The sequence below is a fragment of the Brachyhypopomus gauderio genome, chromosome 18 (assembly GCF_052324685.1).
Source record: "Brachyhypopomus gauderio isolate BG-103 chromosome 18, BGAUD_0.2, whole genome shotgun sequence".
Taxonomy (NCBI): domain Eukaryota; kingdom Metazoa; phylum Chordata; class Actinopteri; order Gymnotiformes; family Hypopomidae; genus Brachyhypopomus; species Brachyhypopomus gauderio.
The window spans coordinates 17,991,271-18,013,770 of NC_135228.1; the positions used below are offsets into that span (position 1 = coordinate 17,991,271).

Genomic DNA, 22,500 nt, shown 5'->3' on the forward strand with positions numbered 1-22,500 from the left:
CAAAACCATAGGGCCTGCTATAGTGCTGCAGGCAGCAGACTATAGAGCCCGACGACTGGACTCTATGGTTCTGATGTTGGTCTAAGTACCTGCTGTCTTCTGTCACGTGTTGCTCTTTTTATTGCTCCTTTGTTCCCCTTCTCATGTGAGCGATTTCTTATCTGGCACGAGGAGGGCTGAAAAATAGAGTCTGTTTTTTTTTTCCTCCTCCATTGATAACATGCCTTACAAAACTCTAGCTATGGTCATGTAGGCATTAGAAGGCAGAGAAGGAGAGAGAGGGGAGGTGGAGGAAGAGAGAGGAAGAGAGAGAGAGAGAGAGAGAGAGAGAGAGAGGGAGAGAGAGAGAGAGAGAGAGAGAGAGAGAGAGAGAGAGAGAGAGAGAGAGAGAGAGAGAGAGTGCAGACAGCACAGATAGCAACACAGAGCCTAAGGACAAACCAGCGGGAAAATGAAGACAAATAAGATAAAACAAACAGGTCTACACTACGGGATGAGTACAAAGTCTACACCACAGGATGAGTACAGTACTCTCTGTGTAATGGGGATGTTTCAGGTGAACCTCAAGAGTTTGTTTTCAGGACAAATGGGCCAGGGGCGGAAAGTGAACAGCAATGGCCAATGACCTGCGTGATCGTTTACTGATAAAACCCCACCGGGTTCACAGAGAACGAAATTCATCAAAAAACAGAGCCACGATGACACTTCACTCACCACCCATGACCCTCCAGCACAGGGGAGACCCGCCACTTAGCTGGCCCAAATGACACCAGGATAATGCATTGTGTAGGTGTAGAGATGCACTGATTTACACAGGAACGGCGGTCAGCGCGGATACACAGTAAGGAGACGTGACAATGTCGTTTTGTGGTGAAAGGGAGTGAAACACATGGTGAGGAATTACAGCAGCACTCATCCTGTCTGCTTCAGCCCCACATGTAAAGCGGAAAAACAGACACAATGAAAAAGCGATTTACATTAAGGTTAGTCCTTTGCAGAATACTGATTACACGTCTCTCGCCCCTTGTTCCAAATTACATGCACTTTTCAGCTGCAAGTTGTTTGGACACTCTTTGTCACTATGGTAACTATGGTGCTGCATGTCTATCTCAGGTGTCGGGAATTAGCATATCAATACTCCTGAGACCTTTTCATGAGGTAACCCGAGGTTAAGAGACTAATTCCTCCCTCCTCTTCAATAAGTAATCCCCTAAAGAAAACTGCCCTCCGAGGGCATTTGAAAGTGCAAAAGTGAGCGATTATAAACGGTAGGTGGGCGGGAGCCGCTCACCTGGGCGTGAAGTCGCAGCCCTGCTGCATGAAGGCCCCCAGGGAGAACCACAGACTGTTGAAGATGCCAAACTCGTTGGGGGGCTGGTCGGTGGGAAGACCGTCGTTTCCTTCCATGGGTTCCTCGGTGTGCCACTCGTACGGGCTGAAGCGGCTGACCAGGAAGAGCACCACGCTCACGCCGATGTAGGCGAATACGATGCACATCCAGATCTCGTAGGCCAACGGGTCCAGGAAGGAGAACACGCCCGGCTTGGACTTCTGTGGCTTCTTAATCATGATGGAGATGCCCAAGCTCATGAAGGGCTTGGAGAAGTCTATGACCTCCTCCCGAACCAGCGTGATCGTCAGTGGGGCCACAGCGATTTCCGCTCTCTGAAACCGGAGGGAGAGATTCATTTGTACATTGGTAGAGAGAAACACGACATGTTTTCTTTAATTAAAAAAACAAGAAATCTTGCTTTGTAGCCACCACAGCAAGTGTCACTGTTTAAATCCACTTTTGAAGATGATAAGAATAGCATGGTTCAACCTGTCTGAGTGAGAAATTGCACAGCATGTCACATTGCTGAACCAAACTCTGACAACTGAAGAGCAATGAAGAACATTCTATCCATTTCCACCCGTTCTCTCACATCACATTTTACAATTTCTCTAATTGGACAAGGCTTTGCATGTTAGTGCTGGAAAAAACTAAGAAGGTAATCCCAGGGGCTTAATTCTGCACAGTTGCAATTTGTGGGAGCACGATGAACCAATCAAGTCAGAGAAATAAGACAGAAAAAGTGGATACAGATGTTAAGGTCTGGCAGCGGTGTATTTCTTCACGGTAAATCCACACACTCGATTATTGCTGTTGACTTAGCAACACGCTCGACCGCGCCAGGACTGTGAAGGGGTAAAATCTAATCCAAAGAAGAAATTAAAGTTCATCATAATAGGCTAGCACTTTGTTGAGAAAATACAAAAGTGGTGTATATTTTTCATGCCTCAGCATAAATCTCCAACGTGTGCTTGGCTGTAGAGTGCATGTGCATGCATCAAAATACAAGGGTTGCCAAAGGTTCATTTTACCCCCACTTTTAGTGGGGTTTGGTAAGGAAACTGCTGACAGAGCCTTCTCAAATCCACACCAAGTCTGTCCCAATGCCTCCACAAAGAATGGCTATTCCATAACCCCTTATAAGTGGAACGTTATTGAACTGTCTGGGGTCTTTCACTTAGCTTTTCACACCAAGTTACACAGACATTGACTGCCCTTGAACTGAATATTTTATCCTAAAGTATGAACATGCAGTATCCTGAGCATACAGAATAGCATAGCTGAACTGTACACTGTGAATTCTTGCCCTACGTCTGGGGGAGGTTGCTCGACTGATATTACTAGACACGTCTGTGTACTCTTAGAGATAGGGGTCATCACATCTCAATAACCACGCTGACCTCTGCCCCACTACAAATGTCCAGCTGTTATTAAGGTCTGTAAATCACTGAGCTATTCGACAGGTGTGAGTTCCTGTAATTGTAATTTTATGTTGGGGGTTGCTTCTAGCATGTTGTATGCTGGTAGACAGTTTCGACAAGACATTTTTGTCATGATAAGACTCAGGGAATTCTGGGGTATGCTCACATAGTGTTAGAGAAAAAAATATTATTTTAGTTGTGAGAGGACAAGACCACTTAAAGGGATGTGGAGAGATATCTGGGTCTAGCACACACTCTCATCCTCACTCCTGCTCTCTCTCTCTCACTCTTTCATCCTCACTCCTGCTCTCTCACTCTCTCTCTCTCATCCTCACTCCTGCTCTCTTTCTTTCTCTCTCTCATCCTCACTCCTGCTCTCTTTCTCTCTCTCATCCTCACTCCTGCTGCTCTCTCTCATCCTTACTCCTGCTCTCTCTTTCTCTCTCTCATTCTCACTCCTGCTATCTCTCTCTGTGTTTTTGTCTCATTTGTCCTATAGATCTCTCTCCCTATTGATCGGTCCGTTAGGTAACATTCAGGTACTGTACTCCATGCTGCATCTGTTACATGTTAAACTTTAGATACAGCCCAGTGCAGGATCATGACCAAAGATCTGGCCTACAGCAGAATGCAAATCTCCTGAACACCCAGCCTCGAAATCAGGAGAGAAACCCTTGATGTTTATAGTGTAACATGCAACCATATTTTCAAATGAGTGATTCAACAGCTTTATATGGCTTCATTATTTTAGTTCTATCTTGTATTTATATGTTTGTTTAGAACATTTTGAAATGCAGCAATGCATGAAAAGTGTCATACAAATAAGCCTGAGATTTCCAAGAAGTATTCTATTCCAACATCTTTTCTTCTGCAGTTCTGATACCCCTTCATCTGCAGTTCTAATACCCTAATACACTTTCTAATACCCTTTCATCTGCAGATCTAAACAGAAAGAGCTCATAGTTTGGAAGATCTCTTACCCCGTACACCAGCTCCCCAACCATCCCGTTCCAGATCTTGGTCTCTGCGTCCCGGGCTCCATACTTCCCATCTGGCACAATCGAGATCTTGTATTTGATGCCAATGTGTTTGGCGATCTCAGATGCCAGATCCACGCAGTATCCCTCATACTTGTCATTACCCTCGTACATCATCCAGTTTTTCTTCAGCATCACATAAGGTCCTTCCTGGAGGGAGCAAAACCACATAAGAGGTTCAAACTGGCAACTAGTCAAGACCTCCAGTGAGCCCAGTCAAGCATCCAATTCACGGAAATTTGTACAATTGTTTCAACCTTACTCTTCTCCAGTTTGAAAACAAACAACGCGAATAACAAAAAAAAAAAAAACAAAAACATGAAAGCTGCACTGTTTATTTTGAATTACAAAACAGCCCTGAGCCTAAACACATACAAACACAAACACTCACACAAACACTCACGCACACCAACACTCACTCACAAATGCATGAACAAACAAAGCGAAATAAATAAATAAAAAATACAATAAAACAACAACAACAAAACATACATGAATACAGTTTAGACTGTTGAAGGAAGAGTGAAAAAAACATTTGCTTCACAGTTATAGGGTGCTTATTTACTGTGCTGCTATTGGTCCTGACACAATTTAAACACCTAACAGCTATCGTATTGTAAGATATCCATTCAGATTTACATTTACATCAGATCACATTAAAAGAAAAAAAAATGCAACAAAAACAATCTTATGCAAGTATGCAACACGTAAATGAGATCATAAAGTGAATGAATAAACAATATCAATCAAAATATAGGCCTACATAACTGAATATAGGGTAGCAGATTGTGCAATGTCACCATTACCAGTGGTACCATTAATTATACGGTAACACTTTACATTAAGTCCTTACTTACTAATGTGAAGTAATGCATTAGTTAACATGAACAACACGTGACGTAACAAATTAACAATAATTAACTAACGTTAAGTAAACATGTAACAGTTGCAGCTCCTGTTTTGGCACTTTGTTGCTCGCACCTTTTTTGGTGCGACCTTAAAGGAATATATTACATTGTACTGATTTACCTACATAAGTAATGGGTAACTTGGAAATATCCAGAATCTATCAGCATAGGAACTGCAGTGTGTCCATAATGTTTTTAGCTCTTTAGTCCCTTTTGCTCCAAACTAAAACACTAAAGCTCTAAAAAGGTGCGAGCAACAAAGAGCCAAAACAGGAACCGCAACTGTTACATGTTAACTTAATGTTAGTTAATTATTATTAATGTGTTACTTCATGTGTTGTTCACGTTAACTAATGCATTACTTCACGTTAGTAAGTAAACACTTAATTTAAAGTGACTAATACAGTGTGTTGTTGCTAGTTGTATTTGTAGCAATTACCTTATGATTGTATTTGTGTATGTGTGAGAGAGAAGGAGTGACAGCACACATGAATGTGTGTGTGTTGCTGGGTGGTACATATACAAACCAGATACAAAACAGGACACAACATCAAACAAACTCAAAGCAAAGCTGATTGAAACATATCATTTGAGATGAAACTTTATTTTGAAGTGTGGTTATGTAGCATTGTCCTACTTTTCCCAATCTGATATAATTGTGTGATAACTGTAATCACAACACAGAAATTATGATGTTAATATTATCAGTCAAATACAAATATAGGAAATATGAAGAAAACATAAACAAAAACAAATTGCAGTTATTCAAAAAGAAATAAATACTAGTGACAACAATGCCATTACTTTACATTACATAATTCCATGATAATAACAAACATAAATCTAGTATATTTGTCCAATAACCAAAATAACTGCCAAGAGAGAGAAGTACATTTTCACACAGATCCTGCAGAACGTGTCTTACTGCTCAGAGGTTTCCTCTAAGCCATACGGATGGTCTGCTACCATGAACAGCCCAGCAGGGCCAATCAGGTGTTCACCCCCAGCAAACAGAGCACTCTTCATTAACGCCCAACTGGGGAGTCATTTCAGTCGAGTTTTTTTTTGTGTAAAAATGCAGCTTTTGCTTCCTATCCACACATTTTTACAAGAGCAATAAAATTGCTCTTGGATAACATTTTATAGGTAAAAGAAAAGGCAAGCAATTTATTTATCATAAGCCATACATGGTGCTACCAAGCACAGGCTATCTGACGCCCTAAAACATGCTTTAGTGCAGGATACTCAGTCATGCAAAATTACATCCCAAGAAAAGCCACACAAAACCACACACACAAGCTCTAACCTTAAGCTATCACAGAAATACCAAGCAGCAAGCATCAGAGAATAGTAAGAAGTCCTACCGAACGTCATTGGTATCTGAAAAATTCCTAATGAATGCATATAAATATACATAATAATAATAATAAGCACATATAGTGTTCAGCAAAATAAACCCCATCTCTGCATGCTATGAGACCCACACCTTGTCATGTATTTACAATTCAATGCCATCCAACCTCCTAATTTACTTCTAAATGAAACCTTCTGTGTATTCATCTAATGCATGTTTTTCTAACGAATGTGATCATAGTCCTTGCAGTCGTGCTCCATTGTTTGGGTCCTTAATGAAGCCTTGTCTTTGTCTTTGCCTGTGTTTATCCATGGCTCACTCTCTCTCTCTCTCACGGAGTTCATTTTGGCTCAGGAAGTGTCTGTCCAGGGCTCGGTCTTATTGCTTTCAGCTTAGAGGGGTCTGTGTCTGTCCGTGCCTTAATAAGAGCTTCGTTTCAGCTGTGCAGAGTCCGTCAGCTGCTCAGTTTCTTAAAAGAGGATTCCTCAACAGGGGCTGCAAAGAGGAGCATTTGCTTCAGGTGTAACTCTCCTCACGCCTTCTCCATCACCCAAACCCGCATCAACATCCACACCTTTTACACACTAGACAACAGAATTGCGCTATGTGCGCCAATCGGTCATATGTTTGGTGTGCAGTAAGGACACAGTGCAGAGAGACCAGAGCTAGGGTGGCATTCCGTTTCATGCAGTGTTCTGTCTAGCATCGTCAATGAAATGAGAGTTTTTCAAAGGCACGTGACAGTTGCAGGAGACAGAGCGAAGGCGGACAGATCGAAACACAGCACTGCGTCCCTCGCACCATGTAGGGCAGCCATGACACCTTCCGACATACAGCATATGAGAGAGGCAGATGACACAGACATTCCTGCAGAGGCCATGACCAAGATCCCACAGCACGGCGCTCCTGAGGAACGCTATTCAGCAAATGCAGACATAAACTCTGGTAATCTGTCCGACAGTGATATGACTGACACACAGAGACCTCACTTTCGAGAGCGACAACACAGCAGGGATTGTGATTTATGTGAACTTTGCAGCCAGTCTAGGACACACCAGACACACTGCTCATCGCAAATGCAAGTGTGTGTAAGTGCAGCGTAGGTGTGAGGCAGTGCGTTGTGGCCATCTTTAATGTAAATTTCATTCAAATGAGTGGGACACCTCATTAGGTGGAAGCATTTGGATGAGAGACAAACACAGCAGTTTCATTTTGTTATTTATTTATCTTGTGGCCAACAAATGTTACTGTGTGCTATTACTGTGAATATCATTTGTCTAAGAAAGTGAGAAAATCTTTGCACCACTCACCATGATTGTTGTCACGACCACAGTCCTGTTCTCCATTCCTGAGGTTTCGTTTGAAAGCGAGGCTTGATCTTGGATCAGAACCAACTTATCAGCATCATTCCAATAGCCAATCTAAGGACGAGACGATCATACAAGTTAGAAATCACGCCTGTGTTTATTTCTGTGCATGTTTGGACTAGTGGATGAGTACATGTGTACATGTGTGTGTCTGTGTGTTTAAATGCGTGTGTATTTTGCTAATCGGAGAGACATGCCAAACACAACCAGGTTATCTAACACTGCGAACAATGACGCAGCAGGACCGGTTCTGAGAGAGCGCAGTAAGGGCATTGATGCTGGCGTGTGGCGTGTGCTGTAGAGTAGTGAGTGACTGAGACGTGGAGGAGACAGGTGCTGTGTTCACGCCAGACCCCGTGCAGCCAGGCGCCCCCGCCCGCCCACGCCAACCCAGCCCGCTGATTGATGGTCCCCACGGGCCGCCGGCGAGTGCTGAACTCCTGGCCTTCCCGCCCCGCCTCTCCCTCTATCACTCTTCCCCAGACACACTGCTCAGCAGCTGCCAGGAGCCCCCACGCTCCCTCAGAGCAGCACGGCGCCCCCTGCAGGACTGGAGAAGAGAGATGTGTGACGGGAACCTCCTGGCACCTTCTGTATAAGGCCGGGTTCTGCTTGTTTTTGTGAGACCGGTTTTCATTTTATTTTATTGTTTTGAATAAACCCGATCCAGATTCATAGCATGACTTTGGTGTGGTTGATATGTTAATTGAAATGGAAAGGCGATGGCAAACTCATTATTAAACTCGTATGTTATTTCTTGATATTCAGAAAAGGCAAACTATTGGGTGAGGGGGACACACACCATTGAACCTGATATGAGGGGAAGTTGCTTATTTTAGTGTTAATTTTATGCAAATCCTGAATTACATTCTTTAGAACACTTTAAAGAATGTAAATGGTTTAAAGTGTGTTAGTGTATTAAAAGATCATCATGTATGCTGTGCAAGCTTTGCCCCCCTGCAGTAGCAAGAGAGGGCAGTCAGGAAAACCCCGCAGGCAAAAGGCAAGGCAGCTTTGTCAGGACCCTTCCTGCTAGCGGTATGAAATAGGCCACTGTCTATTAGACACACAGAGAACATACAGTGAATGAGACCAAAACTCAGCATATGAAAGGAGACAGATTAAAGACAAAAACAAGGCAGAAACACCTTTCTCACAATCAAAGACAAACACCAAAAGAAGGCGAGATGAACGTGTGCATTTACTGTATGATCTGAGAGGTGTTGTCACATTTAACTGAAGGTGGCAACAGTGAAATAAAGAAATCCAGCATTTATGAAGATGCCACGATGTATGATTCAAAAATGTAAAGACAAGACTGATCTATGACATCACAGACGGGACAATGGCATGCTGGTAATATTACTTTTCGAGGGCCGTTGATTTTCAGCTCGAACACGTCCATAGTATAGTTGACTCTCCGCCCGTAGTGGTCGAATTGGACATTTCCTGTTAATCCTTGGAGCCGGACCTGGATTGCAGCGATAAACAATGTAATTACTGCTTATCCAACTGCTTCTCTGCACAACCCCATTACTTTGCCGCTCACTCTTAAGTCATTCTCCTCATTCAGGATTAGTGCATCTTCTCTCTCTGTCTCTTTCTCTCTCCCTCTATCTTTCTTTGTCTCTCTCTAGTTCTCCCTATTTCTCACGTCTCCTCTCGATCTCCTCACTACAATGTCGTTCTGCAACCCTTTGCTCATCGCATTCCATTTTTACCGTTTTCTGATCGGGCTTTTGTGGGTTTTTGCGTGGGTGTGCAGTACACGTTTACCCTCGTCTCCCCCCCCAGGGGCACCAACCTGTTTGAGGGTGCGCTCCATGTCAATACCCTGGCTCCAAGGTGCTGCTGGGTTGGCCAGGCAGTCTCCTGCGTTGCCCCTGCGTGAGATGTCCACCTTTTGCCTACGCAGGCTCCTGAAGGCATCCGCCATCACCATCACGCCGTCGTACGTCAGGGCAGAGGTGTACTGCAGGGGGAGAAGGTCAGGAAAAGGTCACGAAAATACCAAACATCCAGTGCGGTACTTTCTCAACCCCGTGGTCCTCTCTCTCCTCCTCCCAAGCCATGTACTTAATTCTTCATGCGCACAAATATTGTTCCGCTACCATGGATATATGAAACAAACAGAGTGGATCACAGAATTTCAATTGGCTTAAATGTCATATGGTGTCTAAATGAGAGAACGCATGTTTATCTAGCTCATCCCCTCAAAAGAACGCATTCGAAGCACAAGGAAACACAACATTTAGCAGTGCTGTTAGGATAAGGGTTTTTTTTTTTTGCTGTAGAGGACAGCTGCATTACAGAAATAATGTCAAGCTTATCCAGCACTAAAAAGGAACTGGCTCAGCTGGTTCACAGCATGTGAACGAGAGAACGAGAGAGGGTGAAATGCACAGAAAAGAGTGCGGCGTGAGCGCGGGAAAGGAGGGAGCGGTGGCGAGTCGGAGCGCACAACTCGCACAAGCTTGTCACCGTGCACGTTAGCAGCACGCTGAGCATGTGAAACCACCACGCTCTGACACACTGCCTGCCAGGCACTGCCTGTTCACCCTCCGGGGAAAAGGGGGTTGGGGGGAAGGAGTTGACTGGCTGGCTGTTGCGGAAAGCAGGCCTGACTGCACCGATAACTGACCGAGCTGTGACAAAAGAATAGAGAATGAATCATGCACACGCAAATGCACACACACACACAAGCACGCATGCACAGGTCTGGCAGGCTAACGGTGTTGTGCTTAAGAATGGTCCTGTTTCCTCAGAGGTCTCACACTTAACGGCCCCGGTGTTTGTCTCTTTGTGCTATTTCAGTGTGTGACGTGTGCTGTGACGCTGGTCAGTTCAACACTCTGAGACTGTTTGTAGTTTTTTGTTAACACATGAACCCAAGCACCCAACCATCCCCTCCCTGCCTGTCTCTCTCTCTCTCTCTCTCTCTCTCTCTCTCTCTCACACACACACACACACACACACACACACACACACACACACACACACACACACACAGAGACATATATATATACATATATACATATATATATATATATATATATATATATATATATATATATATATATATATATATATATATATATATATACTGACAGACATATATATATTTTGACATATTTTGTCTATGAGTCATGATCCATGGGATCTCTCTCTTTTCCTCCCTCCTCCGTTGTTGTTGTTGAGAGAGATATCTCTCTCTTTTCCTCCTCCTCCGTTGTTGTTGTTGAGAGAGAAGCCCCAGTGACCACGATCCTGCCAGCCGGTTCTGTTTGAAGGCTCACAGCAGAGCTCTAGGAAAAGGTGTTTGGATTCCCACCCAAGGATTCATGGTGCAGAAGCAGCAACTCTTTCTTCCTTCACCAACAAAATATGAAAGCCATGGAGAGACCTCAAGGTAAAAACATCATATGAGGAGAGGAGGGGAAAGAGACAGTGTGTGTGTGTGTGTGTGTGTGTGTGTGTGTGTGTGTGTGTGTGTGTGTGTGTGTGTGAGAGAGAGAGAGAGAGAGAGAGAGAGTGAGAGAGAGATAGAGAGAGGAAGCAATGGCGAGAAAGACATATACACTCACTGACAGACAAAGAGAACACCACAGTGTTGCAGTCATGTATTAATTATCAAAGATGACAGGAGTTCATTATCTCCCTTAGGCCATGGGGAGAATGATTACATCACCACCTCTGATTCATTAGGGGTATTGGTGTGGCAGTGATGGGGAATGGTGGCCTGCCGTTTGTACCAGGGTGGGGGGTTAAAGAGTGGATGCTAAACAGTTTAATCAGTCCTGCTACTGCCCTGTGCTCCACTGGCCATCTCCTGGGACACAGGGGGGCAAATCTGTGTAAAATCTTCAACAAGGGGACTGGACCCCCACGCACCTGCCGACAATTCACATGATGAAGAGAACTGCCTGCACTTTAGGGACTTGGAGTATAGCCGTGGAAGCAAAAGGGCCCTAATTAACAGGTAAGAGAGCTTTGAGTGTACTTTCAGCAATGCAAATGCCAGAGCGCAGTCTTTGAACAACGAGAACAAAGAGAGAAACGGCCAGAAGAGAGTCAAGGTGGAGACGCTGCAGCCCTGCACCTTGAATTCAGAGTGAACGTGTGCACACCACACGTCCGCCTGTGTTTGTCATTGCATACATCTGTTTGTCAATATGGGTGTGTGTGTGTGTGTGTGTGTGTGTGTCTCTGGCCCCACCTCCATCATGAACACCCACCCCCCTACCCATCCACCTACACACACACACACGCACACACGCACACACACACACACACACACACACACACACACACACACACACACACACACACACACACACACACACACACACACACACACACACACCACGCTGCCCAACTGCCTGTCTGAGCTCTTAATGCCTTTAAACTCTCAAGAGCACAGGTTCCAGCCTTAGCCAGTGGTGTGTGGTGGGGAGCAGCCACCCAGTAAAGCAGCGTCCCAGAAGGGATTTCCTCCCAGTCCCACAGCCCTCTGCACAGGGACGTCCTCCACAGTGCCCCCCCCCCCCCCCCCCCCCCAACATGCAGTCAGTGAAAAAGGGATAGATATACAACACTGCCTTTCACTGTCACACTCTGAAGAGGTTAGATATGTGCTAAATTTGTGAGATTTTAAAAATGACCATTATAGCATATACAGTGAGTCTATGATGCATAGCATACAGGGCACAGGGGACTTCAGGTGTGCATAATTCCAATGTGACAGTGAAGAATATATGGGTTCATTAGAGATTAACACCTTACTGAAATTGCACAACAGTGCACTGCTATCATAAAGTGGTGGATATGATCTGAGAGGTTCAGATATAGAATGCTTGCTGTTAGCATATCTGTAAAACGGTATGGCGTGGTTTGCTAGAGCCAGAGCATGAAGAGACAGGAGCCATAGCTGTGGTCAGCTGGAGGGAGGGAGGAGGGGGGGTTTCACCTTGGGAGGGATATCAGAGCCAGGGTACTCGCGCTGGTCCAGTTTGTTCCATCGCTGCAGGAGTTTAATCACCATGGGACGGCTGAAGTCCACCAGCTGAAAACCCGTCACATTTGCCCCACCGTGCATGAAGCGCTCTAGATTGATGTCTTTAAAGCCCTGTTGGAGCAAAAGGAGGGGGTACGGGGAGGGGGGTGGATTGGTGTGTAACGAGTGAACAAGAGGGGGAGAGAGAGAGAGAGAGAGAGAGAGAGAGAGAGAGAGAGAGAGAGAGAGAGAGAGAGAGAGAGAGAGAGAGAGAGAGAGTGAGAGAGACAGAGAGAGAGAGAGTGAGAGAGAGAGAGAGACAGAGAGAGATAGAGCGAGAGAGGAATTATTAAAGCTGGGCTGTGATAAGAGTAATTCTGCAAACAGTCATCCCCGGCATGCCCCCACGAGCCAGTCCCGTGCACAAGCACAGAGCCAGTTCTGCCACTGCAGCAGGGAATATAAATTAGACTCCACAACTGATGTACCTCGCACAGAAAACCCACAACAACAAAGGAGAAGGGACGGAACAAGGGAGGCAAAGGAGAAGCAGTGAGAGGAGAGGAAGATAGTGAGATGACAAGAAGGAAGATGAGAAGGAAGGAGGGGCAGAAAAGAGAAAAAAAAGATAAATGGGGGCTTGAAAAGAGGCAAGGCTGATGGGCAATGAGGGCAGTTTTGCTCACCAGATTCGCCATGATGTAATGGTAGCCTCTGATATGCTTGCCAACACTCACAATCTGTGGAGGTAAGACAGGGTGATAAGACGTGTAGCACAAACACAGTTGTCAATGTTCAGTCCACATCTGAGAGGAACAGGACGAGCAGCAGGAACGTGGACCTCTGCTGTTTTTAATTATCAGCCATCGTGTAGACTGTGTGCGCTCATAATGTGCTGCCAGTGCAAGGATAATAAAGTAAAATCGTTCATCTCAAAGGCATTTGACGATGAGAAAATAATTTCAAAAGGCAATCCTGTGGGACTCTTCTGTTTTAGCAAACGGTAAATGTCATTTTCCCAGACTAAACCATTCCAAACATTATTGTTTTGGCCCCCGGTTCCAGTCAGACTTGGTCTTTATGTGAAATCTTTGAAACGCCAACAATGAGAGTGCACGTTGTGTTCGGCTGTTATAACACGAAACATACCTGCTCCAGCATGTTGGACAGCCTCTCTGGATCCAGATCTATCACAAACAACTTCTCCTTCCTGCGGTCCAGGTCTTCCAGGAGCTGTCGGTAGTTGGCATCACTGAAGTTCTCCACGCAGATGGCACTTACCTGCCAGTTGTTCTGGCCTGCTTTCTCCATGATGGCCTGTAGGACCGAGTATCCTGTACGATGGGAGAAGACTGTCATGCCAACTTTGCCTCCAACTGTGCTACAAAATAGTCATCACATCCACCGCGCACTCTGTTAGAATTCGGATGGTTGTTCCACAGTAGCTCCAGAAGAACACATCAGGGAAAGAAGGGCTCAACGCAATCTCGAAAATGGGGCATTCTCGCAAACGAATGGTGCTGCACAACTATCACTTTTGTAAAGCCAAGTTGGCAGAAAGAGCAGCCTAAGTCGAGATGGCAGAAAGAGGTGCGTGTTCTCACAGCCCAGAGGTGTTAGCGAGGCTCTGAAGACAGCTCAGAAGAGAGATCCATTAGCAAAGCTCTAATTCCAGCCTGCCATGCCGTTTGCTCCAATCACACCAGGATGATGTTAGATATGTTAATCTGGCAACTCCAGAGGGACACCCACAGCCTCCATAAGCCACTTGACTCCAAGATGAGCAGATGTCACTGTAAAACAGACCCTTATGGTCACAATCAGAATTTGGCAACTGCTCCTAATTAGTGGACTAACCTATGTGTAATCTGGCAACCCTGCAGTTTGCCATTTGGGGCCTTGTTCATTTACCCTTACTAGGTTCTTAGCCTAAATTCTCACATGATGAGGCATACAACCCAGCATGCACTGGGGTCTACCATTCAGAATTCAGACTGACAGATAATCTTCTGGCATTCTTGGTTTGTATGTTTGTGTAGTTGGTCAGTAGGATGTGTACATATTAACCAGTGGACACTTGCAGTTATGCTGCTCCAGGGATTTGTCATTTCATACATTTCAATTAGAATTAACATATTATAAAATATTAGGACTCTACCGCAATGGCTGCAAACCACTGCAGCCAATGCCAGTCAATCATGAACAAATATCACACATGTGCACACAGACATACAGTACATTAGTCATATTAATACCATGCCTGGACACTAAGTGTTCTACGTAGTCCCAGTAGCTGAAGACACCTGTAGGAACAGCTCTGTGTGCTGTGTCATCATATGAAATGCCTTCTCTTCCAATTCCCACTCATAGCCCTTGCAACTAATAATTCAAGTACTCCTACAGAGAATGCAACACTGATTAATGTCTAATAAATCTGTAGCCAGAAGCTGTGTGTGTATGTGTGTTTGTGCATTTTTGTATAAAGAAGGATAAATCAAAAATTCACATTAGTATAATACTTGGCAAAGGAGCATCTCCCTGACAAACACCCTCTCCAACCCCTACTTTGTATTTGCCATCCAGCCCAGCAGGGGGAAGCAACACTGCACAGAGTTGTTTCCTTTGTATCGGTAAAAGAAGATGAAAGGAGAGAGAGAGAGAGAGAGAGAGAGAGAGAGAGAGAGAGAGAGAGAGAGAGAGAGAAAGAGGAAGAACAGAGGTTGACAGCAGGAAAGAGATACAGAGACAGGAATGAAATGTCACAGGGAGGGAAAGAATGAGTGAGAGAGAGAACAGCCTCTCACTCTGAGCCATTCATCACCAATCTTTGTGCTCTGCTCCCGTCTTCTGAGATCCCTCACAGTCTGGTGAGTTTGGACCAACCCCACCCAACTCTGCCTGCTCAGACTGCAGTGCAAGCAGTATGCGCGGAGACTCACGCTAACCCCACCGGGGACCAGAAAACACGGGTCGGAAACACTGAGATGCTTTAGAAAAATGTTAAAACATCTTTTTAGACATTTGAGATTTTATTTCTGTAGTGCAATTATGAAGCACTGTTGGTCTGCACTATATCCTGTAGAAATCAGTGTTTGCTCCATGAAATCCTCAGGGAAAGCGTCCTTATACACACTGCACAAGCCCATGGAATTACTCCAAGCCCCGAATGGAATTACTACAAGTAGTGCGTTAGTTACAGCACAGCCATTCAGAAACTCCAAGAGGATGGAACATAGTGGAATAATAATCAACACATTTCTCCCATCCAAAAACACAAATTCTAAATACTACACATCAGTACATAACATTTTAAAGATGCTGTGATGAGCCCATTTACACAGCTGATTAAATATGATTTAACTTAAAAACAACAATAACCATAATTAGCCAGATACTACACTACTAATATACTAAAATAGAACTCTTGCCTTCACTCTTAAAATTCAGCTGGCACTGCACATATTGAAATGCAGCATCTGCTACTTGTGTTATAAAAATCAACAAAACTTGTTATTTAGGTTGGAAAGAAAGAAGCCAGCTGTTTTTTTTTCTAGATACTGTGGGCTACTTAGCTGTTGTCAAATTTTAGGTGCACACAAAACACACACTCTCAGATAATGGGAGGATGAATTAAGATGTATTGGTAGTTCATCTCCAGGGCTCTTGCAGGGAGGGGAAATGTGTGACAGAAACCACAGCTCTCCCACTGGGGCCTCTGCTGGTGGGGTGGTCTAGAACACTAGGGAGGAGGAAGACTCTGATAGAGAGGAAGGACAGAAGACAAAGGCTCTGGTTTTGGTGGAGGGAATTATTCATAATAATCAGGACCTGGGCACATTCCAGAAAAGAAAACAAAAACACAGCAGTGATCCAAACTAACATGACAACAGCAGGAAATACAAACACTTCCCAAATAGAAGAGGCCTATAATCCCAGGCTGTCAAGCTGCAGGCACTAAACAGATCAGACCACACCCCAGACTGTTCCTAACGTCTTCTACCGTGCAATGAGTCTATTATACTCAGGTCCACATGTCTTTTAACCGCTGCATATTGTAACTGTTACAAATCTCAATTTTAGAGCAGCATTCAGTTTGAAAAAAACTAACACCACATAGTGTTGCTATAGTCACTATAAAATGTAGGAGGTTTAATAAATGTTCATGGCCTATAGATATCACAGGAAACACTTGTCTCGAGGCATATGGCAATATGGAGCAAATATTTTCATGCATTATACAGTGCATCAATACCATAAAGGATTTGATTTGGTACTGTTGTTTGGTACTGTTATAAAGATCGTTGCTTACATACAGTATATTACATACACACACCCCTGCAACATATCAGATCCAAGCCTGGCAATTCCAACAGTTCAAAGATGCAGAAACATCGGGTAATTTCGGTGGCACTCAGTAGAAAATATATTGGTTTTAAAATGTACAAAGTCTCTTTGCATCTAATAATATGTTGCAGCTGCATCTTTATTTCCTCATGAATGTCCCAGATCCGTTTTAAGGCGGACGTGCAAATGCTTCCTCTCTCTATGAAGCACTGACCCTTGACTTCAAACATACGGGCTGCGCTACAATCCTCCCTGTGTTGTGTGTCTACATGTGTGTGCTTGAGTCTCACCCCGATCGGTGTCGTACAGGAAGACGAAGCGGTTCCAGTCATAGTGGTCCAGCACGCTGAGCAGGGCCCCACGCATGGACGGCCTCATCTGCAGGACGAACTGGCTTTCGCCCTCGATGGGGAAGCTAGGCGTGATGAGAGAGATGTGCAGCGCTCCACAGAAAGACGTCAGCGTGTGAACGGAGCGCTTGTCGTACAGGCCAAAAATTGCAAACACACCCCTCGAGTACTGTGAGCAGACTGCGGCGAGGTAGACAGAAAGAGGGACAGACACAGAAAGACAGGGAGAGACAGTTAGGTACCTAAAAGCTTAATTAAACAACCGACCCCAAGGGACGATATACATCCACTTTCTACAGAATTTGCACACTTAAAGCAGATTAGTTTGAACTCATATAATTCATTTAGAGACTCTTTGGAAAAATTCAATAGAGGGCCCGAGAGAGCTGGTTGCCACAGTGGGTAACAAAGTTCATGAATTTCATCATCACATCTTACTAAACCAAGATCTGCAGAATAGAGCTTAAGGAATTGCTTATTCTACATATCATAACTAAAGACTGGAAGGAAGGAAAAAGAGCTATACAGATTTTGTCTTTATGTCCGAGAACTTCTGTAAAAATGGCACACATTTTCAAATATGTACTGCAGCTGCTCTGATTTTTGTTCTGATATGTGATGTCTGAGGCACATTTGACAACTGAACTTACAGGTGAAATGTGAAAAAAAAAAAAAAAACTAGTGAAACCTTTGAAATGATCTGGAGTTCTGCATGAGTGGGACCTATAGTGTGAATTGATTTAGAGTAATACATCTACATCTACATTAGAGTAATAAAGACATAAAGTCATTAAAAATCTCATGATTCCACAGTTTCATATATTTAGTGAAAATGGCTTAAATGCTGTCAGAGTACAGTGCTAGTAGCACCAAGATCATGGGTTAAAATTACAGCGCATACACTCTAATACTAACAAGTATCTAAATCGTTCTGGACATGAATGTCTGCTAAGTGCTAAATTAAGGAACTGAATGCAAAATATGTAAAATTTTATATTTATTAACGAACGAGTGGAACCTCTTTTAATGACAACCCTTAACCAAAAGCAACAAGGGAAATTTCAGCTCATACATCTATACAAAATTGTTTCAGTTCATGTATCCATGAGACGAGAGACTTTCCCAGACATCCAGGATTCGGCCATAAAAAGATATTGTAATTGTCCCATTCTAAGTTCTTAATCATAATTGACCCATTCTAAGTTCATAATCATAATTGGCCCATTCTAAGTTCATAATCATAATTGACCCATTCTAAGTTCATGTTATGATCCCGTTCATAATACTGTAATACTTACATTCCACATAATGTAAGATTAAGAAGAAGGAATAAGGCAATAAACTATATGGAATCATTTCAGAGACTGCAAACACATGGCATGTAGCTTATTTATCAGGAGAAAAATATTTAACCTGTTATACTGTCCTCTGTACTATGGTGCCTAGCAAATAAATTTAGCAAACGAACATTAGACATTTTTAGAATGTAACTGCACACAGGTACTGCTATTTTTCATATACATCTTAAATAAGTGGTGAAAAATATATTGGACTTGTTGATGAAACTTATCTACCAAGCAAGCCATCTAACAACAGTTTTCTATTGGACTAACTCAAAGAAACATTGCAACCTGTCCAAAATTTGCTATTGTTTTGTTAGCATAATCTAGCAAATTTTATGCCCATTGGTGTTCAGCAACAATCATATGCTGATCATTGTCGTTGTAGGCAGTGTTATAACTGAATGGTCCTAGTCATTGTCCGGGGAAAAGTTACACTATTAGAGCGCAACAGCTGAACTAAGCAGGAGATCACACAAACTCGAAAGACGGCGCCACTGCGTGTCGAAGTTCGTACAAAATTGCCTGCCCTCTGTTGCATCACTCATTACAGAATTCCACGCTGCCTCTGCAAGCAATGAGTCAAAAACATTTAGAATCAAATCGAATCAAATCTCTTTAATTGCCATGTTGTCACTTCACAGGTGTGAAGGTGAATGAAATGCCAGGTTGCAGTGTGGGGGAAGTGTGGGGGCAGTGTGTAAGTGCACAATACATGAATGTGCACACATGAACATATGCCCTAGTTCACTGTTTACAAAAGTGAAAGCTATAAATGTTTAAGCTGTGAAATATACACATGTAGACAGACATAAGAATATATATTCTTGGGCACAGATGTAGATCAAGTAGATCTATAATTGCACTAACTCATCTGTCTTGTAGAACTACCCATTCCATATATATATATATATATATATATATATATATATATATATATATATATATATATATATTATATATATATATATATATATATATATATATATATATATATGCTCAAAAAATAAAGGGAACACTAAAATATTAAAATAACACATCCTAGATTTCAATTAATAAAATATTGCAGTTGATGATCAATGTAATTCAACATTATTATCCCATGTAGGTCTGGATTTGGAATCATCCTCAAAATCAAAGTGGAAAATCAAATGGCTGGTTGATTCAACTTCAGTGGAAATTCCTCAAGACAAGTTCAAATGAGGCTCAGTAGTGTGTGTGGCCTTCACGTGACTGTATGACCTCCCTATACGCCTGGGCATGCTCCTGATGAGACGGCAGATGTTCTCCTGAGGAATCTCCTCCCAGACCTGTATTAAAGCATCAATCAACTCCTGGACAGTCTGTGTTGCAACATGGCGTTGGTGGATGACGTCCCAGATGTGCTTGATTGGATTCAGGTCTGGGGAACAGGCAGGCCAGTCCATAGCATCAATGCCTTCATCATGCAGGAAGTGCTGACACACGTCAGCCACATGAGGCCTAGCATTGTCATGCATCAGGAGGAACCCAGAGCCCACTGCACCAGCATATGGTCTCACAATGAGTCTGAGGACTTCAACCCGGTAAATAATGGCAGTCATGGTACCTCTGGCTAGCACATTGAGGTCTGTGTGACCGTCCAAAGAAATGCCTCCCCACACCGTTACTGACCCACTGCCGAACCGGTAATGCTGGAGGATGTTGCAGGCAGCAGAACGTTCTCCACAGCATCTCCAAACTCTGTCATGTGCTCAGTGTGAACCTGCTGTAAGCACAAGCCCCACTTGTGGACGTCGGGCCCTCATATCACCCTCATGGAGTCTGTTTCTGACAGTTTGAGCTGATACATGGATATGAGTGGCCTGCTGGAGGTCATTTTGCAGGGCTCTGGCACTGCTCCTCCTGTTCCTCCTCGCACAAAAGAGGAGTTAGTGGTCCTGCTGCTGGGTTGTTGCCCTCCTACAGCCCCCTCCATGTCTCCTGGTGTACTGCTCCATGCTCTGGACACTGCTGACAGATACAGCAAACCTTCTTGCCACAACCCGCATTGATGTGCCATCCTGGATAAGCTGCACTACCCGAGCAACTTGTAGACACCGCCTCATGCTACCTCTATGGTGAGAAAACTGACAAAATGCCAAAGTGACCAAAACATGAGATGAGAACAGAGAAAAGGTCTGTGGTTTCCACCTGCAGGACCACTCCTTTATAGGGGGTGTCTTGCTAATTGCCTCTCATTTCTACCTGTTGTCTGTTCCATTTGCACAACAGCAGGTGACTTCGATTCACGATCAGTGTTTCTTCCTAACTGAACAGGCTGGTTTCACAGAAGTGTGTTTGACATGGAGTTAAATTGTGTTGTTTAAGTGTTCTCTTTATTATTTGGCGCAGATATATGAATCATGCATAAAGAACACCACCCCTGGACCCTGGAGCAAATGTGTTCTCTGTAATGATGAATCACACATTTTCTGGCAGCCTGATGGACGATGGTTTGGTTTGGCAGATGTCAGGTGAGATGTCAAGCGAGAGCTTTCTGCAGCTCCATATTCACCTGCATGTTTTGGGGATGTGTCATAAGCACAAATAGTCATGATGGTCACTGCCTTTTCATGTCACAAAGTTTTGGCCATATATTGTATTTGAGTGAAAATCTATAGGAGTTGGAACTAGTTGGTTAACAAGAGTGTGACCAGGGGCACTAGCTATGATGGTTAGGTGATAGCTATCTGTTTATCTAGTGCATGATAAAGAGTGTTAACATTAATCCTGCTCTGTGCTGATTAACAAGCCCTTGCTCTCACTGCAGCACAACTAATGTAAACGTTATAATTTATGGCTGATTGTAAATCAGAAAGTAATGGGTCATATTCACCTTCACAATTTTGTGTTACATGATCAGAAACTTGAGTGCTTCAGGTTTCGTTTTTTTTTTCAACTTAAATGGCTATTATTTTATTCATTTTTTAAATTAAAGTTATATTTATAAACTAAAATATGAGTTAGAACTGAATAGGCTACATGCTCTATATATATATATATATATATATATATATATATATATATATATATATATATATATATATATATATATATATATTCTGCATTTAATGTAACATTTAAAACAATTATTTTTACAACGCAATTTGTATGGTCAAAACTACATCTAGATAAATGTGATCATGTCCTTCATCAGTTTGTTTTTTAAGGCCACAAAAAGCTTCTAAGCTTCTCTACATCTAAAGACATCTTGCACATGGCCACATTCAACAATGTCAAAGTACAACAATGTCACCAATGTTAAAAACACAGACTGAAATCTACATATTACATGAATGTCTACAAAAAGAATCTGACATGTAACAGCCCCCTGACCCCTCCCCTCGGGTGTGTGTGTACATAGTATGCGTCTGATAACGTCCGTACATGTATTTCCTTTGGGTGTGGTCCAACATGCATGTGTTCATCTGTCTCACCTGTGGCTCGTCAATGTTATGTCTCACACTTGGGTCTCGTTTATTTAGAAGGAATTTAATGCATGTCGATGTAGTGTTTGTCGCTGGTCTTTGTGCGTTGTGTGTTACATGTGTTTGCTCAGCGTAAGTGCGCACCGTTGTTTTGCTAATAAAAGCACTATTAAAGTGACGTCTGATCTTGGCATCCTGCCTTACCCTCGGCATCCTGCCTTACTATCGTTCACATATTTTAGATATCCTGATTTAGGTCAGGGCAAAAATATTTAGGATTAAGTTCCAGACAAAAATAAATAATAAATCTGATCTGCATGAGGTACAGTTGCTTATTTACTGGTGTGTATTATTTGTCGGGTTGCATGACACCACCTCTGAATTTCAAATCTCAGATGTCCTATCTTACCTTCTGCCTTGGAACTTCCTGACTCAATTTAGAATTCATTGGTCAGTGACTGCAAGTCATGTGGGTCCTGAGTCAGCAGTGCAGTCTCACACCATTGTAGATCTACGACGATGAATCACAGATGAGATGAGGGTTTGGTGGGCAGTGTTATTTTTCATAAGATAAGATACTCCTATGTACATTTTCCAGAAAGTC

General features: G+C 43.2%; 1 protein-coding gene across 9 annotated transcripts in view; it reads right to left on the bottom strand.

Annotated features, from left to right (window-relative positions):
• gria4b (glutamate receptor, ionotropic, AMPA 4b) overlaps positions 1-22,500 on the bottom strand; it is a 73,339-nt gene that overhangs the window by 14,450 nt on the left and 36,389 nt on the right. For 8 of the 9 annotated variants that reach the window (XR_013122049.1, XR_013122048.1, XM_076979748.1 and 5 more), the window contains exons 3-11: positions 17,048-17,287; positions 13,563-13,747; positions 13,100-13,153; positions 12,387-12,545; positions 9,225-9,392; positions 8,787-8,891; positions 7,364-7,474; positions 3,735-3,941; positions 1,292-1,665 (exon numbers count right to left, since the gene is read on the bottom strand). Coding sequence is in view for 7 of the 9 variants with exons in the window: in XM_076979748.1 (XP_076835863.1) it covers positions 1,292-1,665; positions 3,735-3,941; positions 7,364-7,474; positions 8,787-8,891; positions 9,225-9,392; positions 12,387-12,545; positions 13,100-13,153; positions 13,563-13,747; positions 17,048-17,287 (1,603 nt within the window). In the remaining 2 variants the exon portion in view is untranslated. Of the gene's footprint in view, positions 1-1,291; positions 1,666-3,734; positions 3,942-5,105; positions 6,549-7,363; positions 7,475-8,786; positions 8,892-9,224; positions 9,393-12,386; positions 12,546-13,099; positions 13,154-13,562; positions 13,748-17,047; positions 17,288-22,500 lie in introns of those variants that run through there. The other variant, XM_076979752.1, reaches the window with a different exon arrangement.